Source organism: Vulpes lagopus, chromosome 2 (genome assembly GCF_018345385.1).
Source record: "Vulpes lagopus strain Blue_001 chromosome 2, ASM1834538v1, whole genome shotgun sequence".
Classification (NCBI taxonomy): Eukaryota; Metazoa; Chordata; class Mammalia; order Carnivora; family Canidae; genus Vulpes; species Vulpes lagopus.
In genome coordinates this window covers 143,011,335-143,023,829 of record NC_054825.1, presented here as the reverse complement: position 1 = coordinate 143,023,829, position 12,495 = coordinate 143,011,335, and the positions used below count along the sequence as shown (strand labels likewise).

General features: G+C 42.2%; 1 protein-coding gene across 3 annotated transcripts in view; it reads right to left on the bottom strand.

Moving 5' to 3' along the window:
* Positions 1-12,495, bottom strand: part of CEMIP2 (cell migration inducing hyaluronidase 2) — a 78,533-nt gene that overhangs the window by 46,258 nt on the left and 19,780 nt on the right. For all 3 annotated transcript variants that reach the window (XM_041744083.1, XM_041744082.1, XM_041744084.1), the window contains exons 3-5: positions 8,625-8,765; positions 7,538-8,099; positions 1,917-2,086 (exon numbers count right to left, since the gene is read on the bottom strand). In XM_041744083.1, the coding sequence (XP_041600017.1) occupies positions 1,917-2,086; positions 7,538-8,099; positions 8,625-8,765 (873 nt within the window). The remainder of the gene's footprint in view (positions 1-1,916; positions 2,087-7,537; positions 8,100-8,624; positions 8,766-12,495) is intronic.

Below are 12,495 nucleotides of genomic sequence, written 5' to 3'. Positions count from 1 at the left end.
TTTTGGTTAAAAAAGAAGTCAGAAGGTTAGATGGGGACAACCTGTATTAATATCAATAATTCCTCACTTTTTCCTAGCTTCAGAAGAAAATCCTGCCTAAGATTTCCTCCCATTAACACCAGCAAATTGAAAATATGAAAGGAAATAAGCTCACCCTCCTTGCTTCCTGGAGAGAATTTCCACCTCTTCCAAAAATTAAGAGTCATTGAGAACACGGGACTCAGTATCCTACGATAGCTAGAATGTACCCTCTTCCAGAAATGAGTAGTCACTGGTTATGTGGAAATGAAAAACAAAATTTTCCACAGAGGAAATGTTGGCTTGAGGTTTGTCAGTAATTATCCTCTGCATGAACCCTTACTGGAAGCAATTCCACTAAACTCTTCATGCAGGACCAAATTCTTGCTAAGAAATGTTTCTCATCCACCTGTGCTTTTGGCCAGAGGCAAGCATGATGGGGAGGAAAGAAGTGGTCTTGGAGGCAGAAAGCTGAGCTTCCCCGTCCACAGAGGTACCATCAACTAACCCCAAACCCAGAAGGCTGCTTAGAAGCAACATATGAAAGTCTCTGTTACATACGAGGAACTCTATTTACCTGTTTATTTTAAAGCAGAAGACTTTCTCTAATTACAATGGTACAAAATACACCATTATAACCCAAGTCATGTTCGATCACTGTTAAAATCACTGATAACCACGTGCTTCCAACACACACTGTGCTAAAAACTTCATATTCTTCACATCAGATACCCACAACAGCCCTAAGTGGTAGTTCCTCTCATCATCCCCATTTTTCAGATAAGGAAACTGAGGGTTAGGAAGTTAAAATCACATGCCCACCATCACACAGTAAGTGGAAGAGCTGGGCTACACATGCCAGCACTCTGTCTCCAGAAATCCATCTTGTGACCATATTGCTACCTTGCTGCTCAAAACAGAGGTATGAGCCCTGATCAACCTTTCTGGGTAATAAAGTACTTCTCAATTACTCATTTCACAGCAATTTTGGTATACTATTTGGTTGCAAAGGAAAAGGCGGTAGGCAAGCACAGACAGGAGGCCACCAATCCATAGCTGGCACCAAAAAAAAAAAAGTCTGGCAGCAAAGGAGGTAAGTAAACATCCTTAAAGAAACAAGCCAGAGGTACCCCAAATACCCAGTACTAGGCACTATTTGAATAAGTGATATTTCTTCTGAAAAGTGAATGAGAACAAAAATTCAGCTGAAGAAAATGTAAAGATATAAGGTAACTATATGAAACATTATCTAAAGAGAGGGAAATAGGTTAAAACAAAAATGAACACCAGGGGAATTCTTATATGTAAGATAAAAACGACTAGATTATTTGCACGAAAAAAAACTCTCTCTGGATGATAAGGTTAAGGATTAGTTTTTACTTTGTACTTTTCCGTGTTTTCCAATTCATCTGTAAGATAAATGTCATTAGCTGGATAATCAAAGAAAACCTGCTAAGAAAATGAGAGGTTGGTTTGTACAGCACGTGTGCAAAAGTACTATTTGCTAGCAGGTCTACCTAAGTAGAGAATCCAAAGTACAAAACTATGTTCACAGTCACAGAGCATAACCAAAGGCAGCTCACCCCACCACATCTAGATTGCTTCAACTGGTTCCAAATCCAGGAAACAAATCCATTTCTAACACTTAACCATACTTTATGACTCAAGAATAGAGAACAAAGTCCAGTCGGGAGTAACCAAACTAGAACAGAGCATTCTCCAATCCAACAAGAACTCTTGGAGTCTACAGGATCAGAGGAGGCAAACCGCAGGTTTTGTCTTCAACCAGCTGAGAAATCTAATCAGACTGTCCTCTGACTACAACACCACCTAAAAAAGAACCAGTCTTTCACAGTACTTACCAATGTCTTACAAGGGTCTAAACCACACTTGCTTACCTTCAATCCACTCACTGTAAGCTGTCACAGTGAACTTCTGACCATCCACAGTATGAAATTCTCTTTGGGCAAGAGCCTTCCCTCCACTGCTATGATTTTCATAGTTTCTCACAGATTCATTGCAAGAGGTACTCCCACCATCAATGACACCAACCAAAGCCCACGCTTGCCTAGAAGGAAAAAGAGCACATGCCTTATTTGTCATGGTACCAATCCAGATTCTTTTACTTTTTTATTATTTTTTTCAAAAAATTTTATTTATTTATTCATGAGAGACACAGAGAGAGGCAGAGACATAGGCAGAGGGAGAAGCAGGCTCCCCCTCAGGGGAGCCTGACACAGGACTCGATCCCAACACCCCATGATCACGTCCTGAGCCAAAGACAGATGCTAAAGCACTGAGCCACCCATACGCTCCTTTTTATTTTTTTTTTAAGATTTTTATTTATTTATTTGAAAGAAGGAAAGAGAGAGAGGAAAAGCATGAGAAAGGGGAGGGGCAGAGGGAGAATCCAAAAAAGCCCAAGTCGGAGCTCAATCCCAGGACCCTGGGATGGTGACCTGAGCCAAAGGCAGATGTTTAACCGAGACACCCAGGCATCCCATCAACCCAAAACCTTGACACAGATATTATGTCAAGTGCTTCAATTCTTCTATTTCATTTTTATCAATCCCTCTATCTTTTTCCCTGAGGTTTTAAGTCCAAATCTTGACTAAAGTAACTGACGTCACAGAAGGAAATGCACATGGATTTGAAATCCTTGTTTGTCTAGCTCTGTAACAGGTGAAACACGGATGACTGGAACTAAAATGAATCACGGTCTTCCTTCCTCAATACACACCCGTTTTATTCACCTATCATTCTGGCCATAAACCCATTTATTTCCCTTCTTTTAAAATGAGTATTGCACGCACCCCAATGTTTATAGCAGTATTATCTACAAAAGCCAAATTATGGAAACATACCAAGTGTCCATCGACAAATGGATAAAGAAGATGTGGTGTGTATATACAATGGAATATTACTCAGCCACAAAAAAAAATGAAATCTTGTCATTTGCAAAGAAATGGATGGAGCTAGAGAACATTATGCTAAGCAAAATAAGTCAGAGAAAAACAACTACCATAGGATTTCATTCACATGTGGAATTTAAGAAACAAAACAGATGGGGGTGCCTGGGTAGCTCAGCTAGTTAAACATCTGCCTTTGGCTCAGTTCATAATCCCAGGGTCCTGGGATATAGCCCAATATTGGGCTCCCTGCTCAGTGGGAAGTCTGATTCTCCCTCTGCCCCTCCCCCTGCTTATGTTCCCTCTCTCTTTCTTACTCTCTCTACAATAATAAATAAAATCTTACAAAAAAAAAAACAGATAAAAAAAAAAAAAAAACAGATAAACATAAGTGAAGGGGGGAAAAAGAAGCAAACCATAAGAGACCCTTTTTTTTAATTGTATTTTATTTATTTGAGAGAGAGAGAGCACAAACAGGCAAGTGGGAAAGATGGAGAGGGAGATGCAGGCTCCCTGCTGAGCAGGAAGCCTGACATGCTGGACATGCTGCTCCATCCCAGGAACCATGACCTGAGCCTAAGGCAGACACTTGACTGACTGAGCCACCCAGGTGCCCTCGTAAGAAACTCTCAACTATAGAGAACAAACTGACAGTTACCAAAGGGGAGAAGACTGGGGGGCGGGGGGGGGGGGGGGAGGGGGGGAGATGGATAAAACAGGTGATGGGGATTCAGGAGGGCACATGTGGTGATGAGCACCAGGGGACGTAGGGAGCTGTTGAATTACTATACCGTACACCTGAAACTAACATTACACTGTGTATTAAATGGAAATTTAAATAAAAACTTTTGAAAAGAGAAAAAAGAAAAAGAAAATCCTCTCTTTGGAACTCTCAGCAATGTTCTCAAATCTGGCTGCATAACAGAACGACCCAGGGAGCCTTAGGAAGCCATGCGTACTCAGACCCAGCCCAGACTGATGTCATCACCGCCTCTCCAGGTGGGGCATGGCATTGGTGTATTTTCAATGACTTGAATGGGCAGCCACACTTGGAACCACTGAGTTAGAGAGTGGTTCTCACACTTCAGTGTGCATTAGAACACTTCGAGGGCTTGTCAAAGCAGATTGCTGGGCCCCAACCTCTGATTTCTTGAGGTGGGGCCAGATGATATGCACTTCCAACAAACACCCCAGTGATGCTGATGCTGCTGGTCTGAGGACCACACACCGAGAACCCCTGAGTTAGATGTCAGAGGTTAGAGGGGTAGTCATCAACCGTAACTACACATCAAATGCCCGGAGTCCTACCCTTCAGAGATTCTTCTGTAAAAATATTTAGGGGGCCCTGGGCCAGGGATTTTTAAAAAATCTTAGCAGGGTAAAGTTGAGAACTATTGAGTTACGGGTATCTTAATAATCTTAAAGTTGTATAATCACTATCTAACAGATTAAAATTTTTACATGCCATATATCAATTTGTTGAAAGAGGCTGTGTTTGAAAATGCCCTTTAATTTCATTTTATTTCTGTAATAAACATCCCTGGGACTTGCTGAAACTTGTGGCCAAAATAAAAAGAGAACAAAGACAAAAAGCAAAAAAAAAAATTGCCTTAAGATTCCTGGTCTTGGGATCCCTGGGTGGCTCAGCGGTTTAGCGCCTGCCTTTGGCCCGGGGTGTGATCCTGGAGACCCTGGACTGAGAGTCTCACATCAGGTTCCCTGCATGGAGCCTGCTTCTCCCTCTCTTTCTCTCTCTGTGTCTCTCATGAATAAATAAATAAAATCTTAAAAAAAAAAAAAATCCTGGTCTTAAAAAAAGAAAAAAAAAGATCCCTGGTCTAAAACATGGAGGGGGGGGGATGTGAATTTCTTACTGGGGGGGTGGAGGGAGGTATGTGGTGGCATACACAAACACACACACACACACACACACACACACACACACACACACACACACCAAATGTAATCTATGCCAGACAGATGGTGGCTGGATATTCACAGATAAAAGTTAACCAAAGCGTGCCTATATCCTTATAAATTCCACACCTGCCCTGTGTGGATTAGCTACTTTTCAGCTGACTATGCTCTACAGCTCTATTTATATTCCTTGATAGCACAAAAAATCAAATGCCAAATGTCTCAATTTATTATCTCCTATGTGAGAGGAAAGGAGAAGAAATATCAGAGGCTTCCTTTATTTACCAGAGCTGCCTCAGCAACTATAAAACAATGTTCTATTCTCCTGACATTATCTCCAAAACACTCCTACTTCCCTCCTCCACTTGAGGAAAATTTCAACGCACCAGAACATTATCTTCAAAGGCGTGTGTTTATGTACACTGGAGATAATGTCAAAGCAATGGAACACTGGCAAAGGATCACAACTCAAATTCCTCTGTCAAATCAGCAGCACCATTTTAAAGGGAATTTAGAAACCAGTAGGGAAAGGAACCAAAAAGAGTCAGACAAAATGTCCTGGCTAATGATCGCACAAAGGCAGAAAAATAATGGAGTAAAGAGACAAAAGTGGTCATCCCGGCATTACTGGATAATGAGCCAAAGTGGCCATCTAACCTTGAGAAGATCGTGCTTCCATTCCTAACTCTATAAAGGACAGACCTATGTACACATGGGTTTCAAGCAATGGATAAAAGAACATTTGGAGAAGCCCTTTTTATAACAGAGGTCCAAACTGGAAAAGATGTCCAGCAGTGAACACAGTGTGGTAGTCAGCAGAAAATGAACAGCAAGGAGAACGAGCCAGCGCTGCATGCATCAACACACCCAACACTCAGTTAACGCAGCACTGAGCAAAGAAGCCAGATGCAAAATATGATGCATGCTTGCATTTGTACGAAGTCCAATTACAGGCCAATGGAAACTCCCCTGTTCTCCACAAATTCCGGTGAGGTGTTATCTTCGGTGAGCAGGAGTGATCAGTGAAACAGAAGGGACCGCAAGGGGCTCCCGGACCGCTAGTGATATTCTATCTAGACCTGGGTGGTGGCAGTCCAGGTATCAGGTTGTGGGAAGTCATTAAACCCTGCATTCTAATTTTTAGCACTTTCCTGCATGTGTATGATAATTAATCATAATTTTTTTAAACCCAGTTCCGAGGTTTGGCACCTGCTATTTATTCCCTGTCTAGAAAGCTCTCCATCTCCCAACTGCCTACAGAGCATGTTACCAAACTGCCGTCAGGTTTCTCACCTATGGGAAGCCTCCACAGACTCCCCAGGCGGATCTGGGGGTTCCTTCTATTTGCACTCCCGTTACAGCCTGGAAGCAAGTGTCTCTCTGTATGCTCTTGGCTATTTAAGTGTGTTTATCCATGGGATTAGGGGGGCACCGAGCTGGCTCAGTTGGAAGAGCATGGGACCCTTGATCTGTGGTCCTGAGTTGAGAAAGAAGAGAAAGAAGAGAAGAGAAGAGAAGAGAAGAGAAGAGAAGAGAAGAGAAGAGAAGAGAAGAGAAGAGAAGAGCACACTATCCACACTACCCCCTGGATTAAATAATGGCTTTCATCCAAGCACCTATGCAAACCCAGTGCGCAGCATCTCCTCAGTATCCCTGGGGTGAAGAAAAGGCATTTAAAAAAAAAAATTACAGACACTTTTCTTCATTAATTTTGTCTTCTTAACTTCTCTAGAATTTCTGCAGGTCACGTTCCACCCCAATAGCCAAAGGAAAATAACAACTGGATCAATCAACCATCCAAGGAAAAAAATAACTCGACCACTTGAGCACATGAGTTTGAAAGTCCTCTCACTTTTCATAACAGACATTCCCTGGCTTTGCTAAGAACACCGAGCAGAATTAAAACTTCTGTTTTCTGAATTACATGTTGAGCCAGCTACTTCCCCCAGCCTCAGGGCTGGATGAGGAAATCCTGGTCAGCCAGTGGAGGGCACACGAGCAGCAGCAGCAAGGTCAGCCAGTGTGTGCAGGAGCTCCCCAACCCTCTATTTCGATGCTTTCCTCACCTAGGCCAGGACTCCAGATACCTGCGCCAATCACACAAGCAGATTCAAATCGGCATGCATAGAGCTCCAAATAAAAGGAAAAGAAAACTGTGCACATGCCACCCCTTCAGGCTTTTCAAGCACTTTTGACACCTCAGCACACCATCAGTTAGCCGGAGCTTCCTACGGTTTGCAAAAGGTAATGAAAGAAGGAAGTAAACCACCCTCAAACTGCCCGATGGTTTCTCCGTACATTTCTGTTCTTTGCTTTTCAAAGCCTGATGCCACAGTTCACAGAGTGCTTCACAGACACTTCATAGACACAGGCAGAGAGAGAAGCAGGCTCCCTGCAGGAAACCTGATGTGGGACTCAATACCAGGACCCCAGGATCACACCCTGAGCCGAAGGCAGATGCTCAACCACTGAGCCACCCAGGCGTCCCAAGAGAAGAGCTTTTGTAACCAGCATCTTGTCTTCCAGCCCCCTGTTTCAAAGCAAGAAGCAATCAGACTTCCAAACAGTAGGGGCCTTTGTGACACCCAAAGCCAGGCTGCGGGACAGGGTGTCCCTTTCTGCCACCCCTTCTCCCGTCACACAGACACAGACTCTAACACGTTGCTGGGAAGGAAAGTAAAAGGTATGCCCACCTGTAGCCCAGTCCTTGGATCAGCTTACTTCCCAGCCGGTCCTGAATCATTTGTATGGTTCCCTGTAAGAGGCTCTTGGCTGCCGAATCTCCAACGGCTATGGCAACAATCCGGCCCGGATCCTGTATTCTCAGAAATTCCTGAAGCCGTCTACTCTCATTGTGGTATTCATGGGTATCAAACCTCACACTTTCCAAAATTTTGGCTGTGTCTTGGTCAATGATCCTCACGTTGAGGCCCCTAGAAAAGTCTTTCTCGAAGGCGTAGGACCCGAAGGTCAAGCCTGAGGAAGGCAGAGTTCTCGCCAATGACGTCCACGCAAGCTTCTGTGCCCCGTGTATCTCCAGTGTCCCACCAGCTTCCACGCCAATAAATTTTTTGCCAAATGTTGGCATACTTTCACCTTCATCTGACTTGCCATACAAGGCAATTGTCGCTTTGGATTTATAGCGACATTTTTCTGCTCCAATATGAAGCGCCCCACCATCCTTGATCAGGATGTAACGAGTCCTCAAAGTAATATTTCTGGATCCATCTTTATCATCCCCAAAAACAAGCAATCCTGCAAGGAACAATACTAGTATCAGCCAACTTCTGTAACATCTCTCTGGGATGTAGAGAAATGGTTTGGAGAGGGGGAGGAGAAAAAACTCTTCTGCGATTAAGTTGGGGAAAAAAATTTATTAGAGTCTGCTTAGAAAATTAAGCCTGTTTTCAAAACACAGTAGAGGTAGAAATGGAGAGGTCATGTCTCAACACGCTAGAAATGCCCAAAAGCATAAATTTCAACCCATTCACCTTACGACTAACTTATTTTTAGAAAAATATCAAGAGCCTGTAGATCATTTTTACATATGTTAATGCAGGTTAATTCTCTCATCACTCTCCATAGCTATAACAAAGATGGGGCTATGAGAGATCACCTTCTGGAACTGCTTCCTTTCCTATCAATCAGAGGTCTTGACTGGAGTATTTCTAAGGACCTCTTCTTAGCTCTTGAATTCTATGGTTCTACCTTAGGAACTTCTCATGCCCCCCACAGGAAGGAGCACCTTTGCAGCTCCCATAGGCAGGGACCAGTCCTCACCTCCATCCTGAATGACTACAGAATTCACTGTGGCATCTGAGGTCAGACGGAACATATCTCCCTCCTTGATAACAACTTGCTTTGCAGAATCTTGTCCTGGATCCCAGTTCCTGAGACGTGGATTTTGATCTGGGCAATTCTCTATTTAAAAAAAAAAAAAAAAGGCAACGTCAATATCCCATCAATGCAACAAATTCCAAGAATGCCTTGAGCCAGATCCAAACACTATCATCATTTATCACCATCTGCAAAGATGGGCAGACCTGTTTTAGGTTCCTGCCATCAGAATGGAAAAGTCATTCCATTCCACCCAGCAGATATGTCAAACTCTTCCCCTTCAACGCATAAAAAAGGTTTCTCTACAAAACTAAGTTGCTACCATCTAGGTCAGGTCAAACTCTGCAAGGTAAACACGGAGTTTCTAGATTCAGTTCCTGAATCTTCTACTCTGGAAATAAATTAACAGCGAGAAGCAAAACTGTGAACTGTCTTTGGACCCACACTAGGAAGCAGTTTTAGCAAACAAAATATATTCACAACCTACTAATAAATAAAAAATAGGAACTGTTAAAGTTAGCTATGGCAGGTCTTCCCAGGTTCCTTCCTGAGCAGTGAATCATAAAGCAGACTACAGAAGCACCTCTATCATTCTAGAAGCCACAGCTGATAAATGCCAGCTATCTGCAGACATGCTCGCTTTCCCAGTGAAACTGCAAGAGGCAAACAGCCAAAGACATGACTTCTCATTTTCACAGACAAGGAAATGACAGATCAGAGAAGCCAAATCCAAGATTACTCAGCAAGTTGAGTGATATGCAAGTTCCCCCTTAAGAAACGAGGTTTACTAGACATGCAGTGTTCCTTTACTAGAATTTGCCTCTTGAATAGATGATGATGGAAACATAAAAGTATTCTGTGTTGCCACAGCTATTTAATGCACAAGAACTTAAGTTGCTGCTATAATTGGGGGCAGGGGTGGTGGCAGGAATCACACTGGTTTTGATCAACTAATGACCAAGTATTTACTGAAGATCCATTTGTTCACTTTGTACTAGGTATTATAAAATTTATAAAGCATAGAATGAACTCACAGCCTGCAGAGCTTATAGTCTAGTTTAGGAGAAAAGCCACCAGGTAGGAAATAATTAAATACTGAACAATGTGGTAGTCACTTGACATGCAAATGAGCTCAGAGAAAGGAGGGGTGGGTTGGAGTACCTGAGGCAGTTTCAGTGAGACATGGGGACACTAGACCTGAACCCCCAAAGGCCAGACAATACTTCCATTAAGAAAAGCTTGGGCCACATGGGTGGCTCAGTAGGTTATGCATCCAACTCTTGATTTCAGCTCAGGTCATAATCTCAAGGTCATGAGAAGGAGCTCTGTATAGGTCTCTGTGCTGGGTGTGGAGCCTGCTTAAGATTCTCTCTCTCCCTCTCCCTCTGCCCCTCCCCTGGCTCCCTCTCTAATTAAAAAAAAAAAAAAAGAAAGAAAAGAAAAAAAGAAAAGAAAAGAAAAGAAAAGAAAAGAAAAAAAAAGAAAAAAGAAAAGAAAAGAGAAAAGAGAAAAGAAAAGAGTATGAAGGTGAGAGATGCAAGTACCACTTGCCATCCAAGTCCGTTGGTTCCTCAGTTAGAAAAGCAAAATGAAGGGACACCTGGGTGGCTCAGCAGTTCAGTGTCTGCCTTTGGCTCAGGTCATGATCCCGGGATCCTGGGATCAAGTCCCACATCGGGCTCTCCGTGGAGAGCCTGCCTCTCTGTCTGCCTATGTCTCTGCCTCTCTCTGTCTCTCATGAATAAATAAATAAAATCTTAAAAAAAGAGAGAGAAAAGCAAGATGAAGCCCATATTTAAACTCAGCCAAGGTAGGGATAGGCAATGTATGCGTAGGAATCCTATAAAGGTAGAAGGTACATGTTGGAAAATAATAGGAGGAAAAGTAGAGAGACTGAGTGCAGCACAAAGATATTAATTTTTATAGAAAGGAACTTCTGATTCCTCATTTTGAATTGTATAACCCTTAATGCAAACATCTTATTTCTAAGCATTTGTGTTTTGCCCTCGGCTCATGCTTTCTCTTTTAAGGTGATGGTAACTACTGCAGTTAAAATCAGCCCTGCTGGTTAAATCCTTGGCAATTATCTCATGGAATTTTTCTCAAAGCAGTTTTATAATCACCAATATTTAATTCAGATAAGTCAGTGATCATCACTATTATACTAGAAATAATCCTTAAATATTTCTTTCCATTGAAGAAACAAATCTCTTGAATGTGCTCTGACTCAATACTACGGATTTCTTAAACTTCTCTTCAACCTCCCTCTCTTCCCATAAAACATCTAGCTGGAACATTCCATGATGTTATGTCACAAGTAAATGTCCCATATAAAAAGCACTCTACCCAGCTACTGAGAAGGAAATCCTGTCTTTTAACATGTAGAGCCTACCAAATGGTTATAGAATTCCTCTTGGTTTTCATTTTGCTGTTTTGTTTTTTTTACAGAGAGACAGAGACTCTTTAAGCAGGCTCCATGCCCAGTGTGGAGCTCAATCCCACGACCCAACACAGGGCTCAATCCCACGACCATGAGACCATGACCTGAGCTGAAATCAAGAGTCAGAAATTTAACTGACTGAGCCACCCATGTACGTCAATTCCTCGTTTTTAGTTATTTCCCAGGCGAGCATGCTTCCTTAGGAACCATCACCAAAAATTCTAGTCTACTTCCTTCCAGTAGAGTATACTTAATGAGAAAATACATGGCCTGCAGAAGGCATTGACAAGTAGCTCAGCAGCCCCACCTCCCAGGCTGCCCATTGTTGAACTTCGGGTTCATTATCAAGATTATGTAACATCAGTAATCACAGTGAGGCTGACCCTGAAAGATGTCAGCATACCACATATTTCCACTGAAGTTTTGCACTTGTACTGCCAAAATGTGAAACTAAAGAATGTTGATTCAAAGGAACCACATCAGTGATTCACTGTCTTAGATGGAATATGAAACATCAATTAAAGCCACAGATTTCAGCTCTGATCCCTCTCTCCCCCCTGGATCTGGCAGGTCTTTACTACAGATTACTTGGGAAGAATGAATCAACTGCACTGAACTTGGTTATTCTGCTGGAGAAAAGGGGTGAGAAAGTCAATGCTAAGAGCCAACAGAAAGCAATGTTACAAACTCATTCTGTGGTCTGCTGGCCTGGTCCACAAAAATGTTGATATGAACATCTCTCTTTCTTCAGGTCTATTCTTTTAGAAGCACTGACACAACCCCGCCCCCAACCAGGACTTTAAAGTCTATAAAACCCCTAAAGCACCCATGGAAGCTAAATAAAATAGTACTTGTAAGTCTTAGATATGATAACATGCTTCTCAGATGTTATATCCATTTAAGGAGGCATCTAATTTGACAAAAATCTGTTGTAGATCCCCCAAAAAAAGGAGGGGGCAGACAAAAATGATGCCCAATCCAGGTTGTTTTGGTCTGCTTCTCCCTTGACAGATATGAGCCCTCTGATTTTTGGACTGGTGGATGGGACTCTATCATGAGGCCATTCTTTGTTGATACTATATTGAAGCTAACTGACAATAAATTTCTTCAAACCATTCAAAGTATTAAGATATCACCAACTTGAAAAGCAAAGGCCATTTAAGAAATGAAAACCTCCCCAGGTGATATTTAACTATGAGCAATGAGTGATTTTTAGATAAATGTATTAGACTTTAAAGCTCCTAATGGATGTTTTCCTTTGAGGATACACATTGTTCCTCAAAAATACTTGAAGCTAAAATAAAAAATAATAAAAAAATAAATACTTGAAGCTTCTCTTTTAGAACTGTCTCCCAACTGGTTTCAAGCTATAGA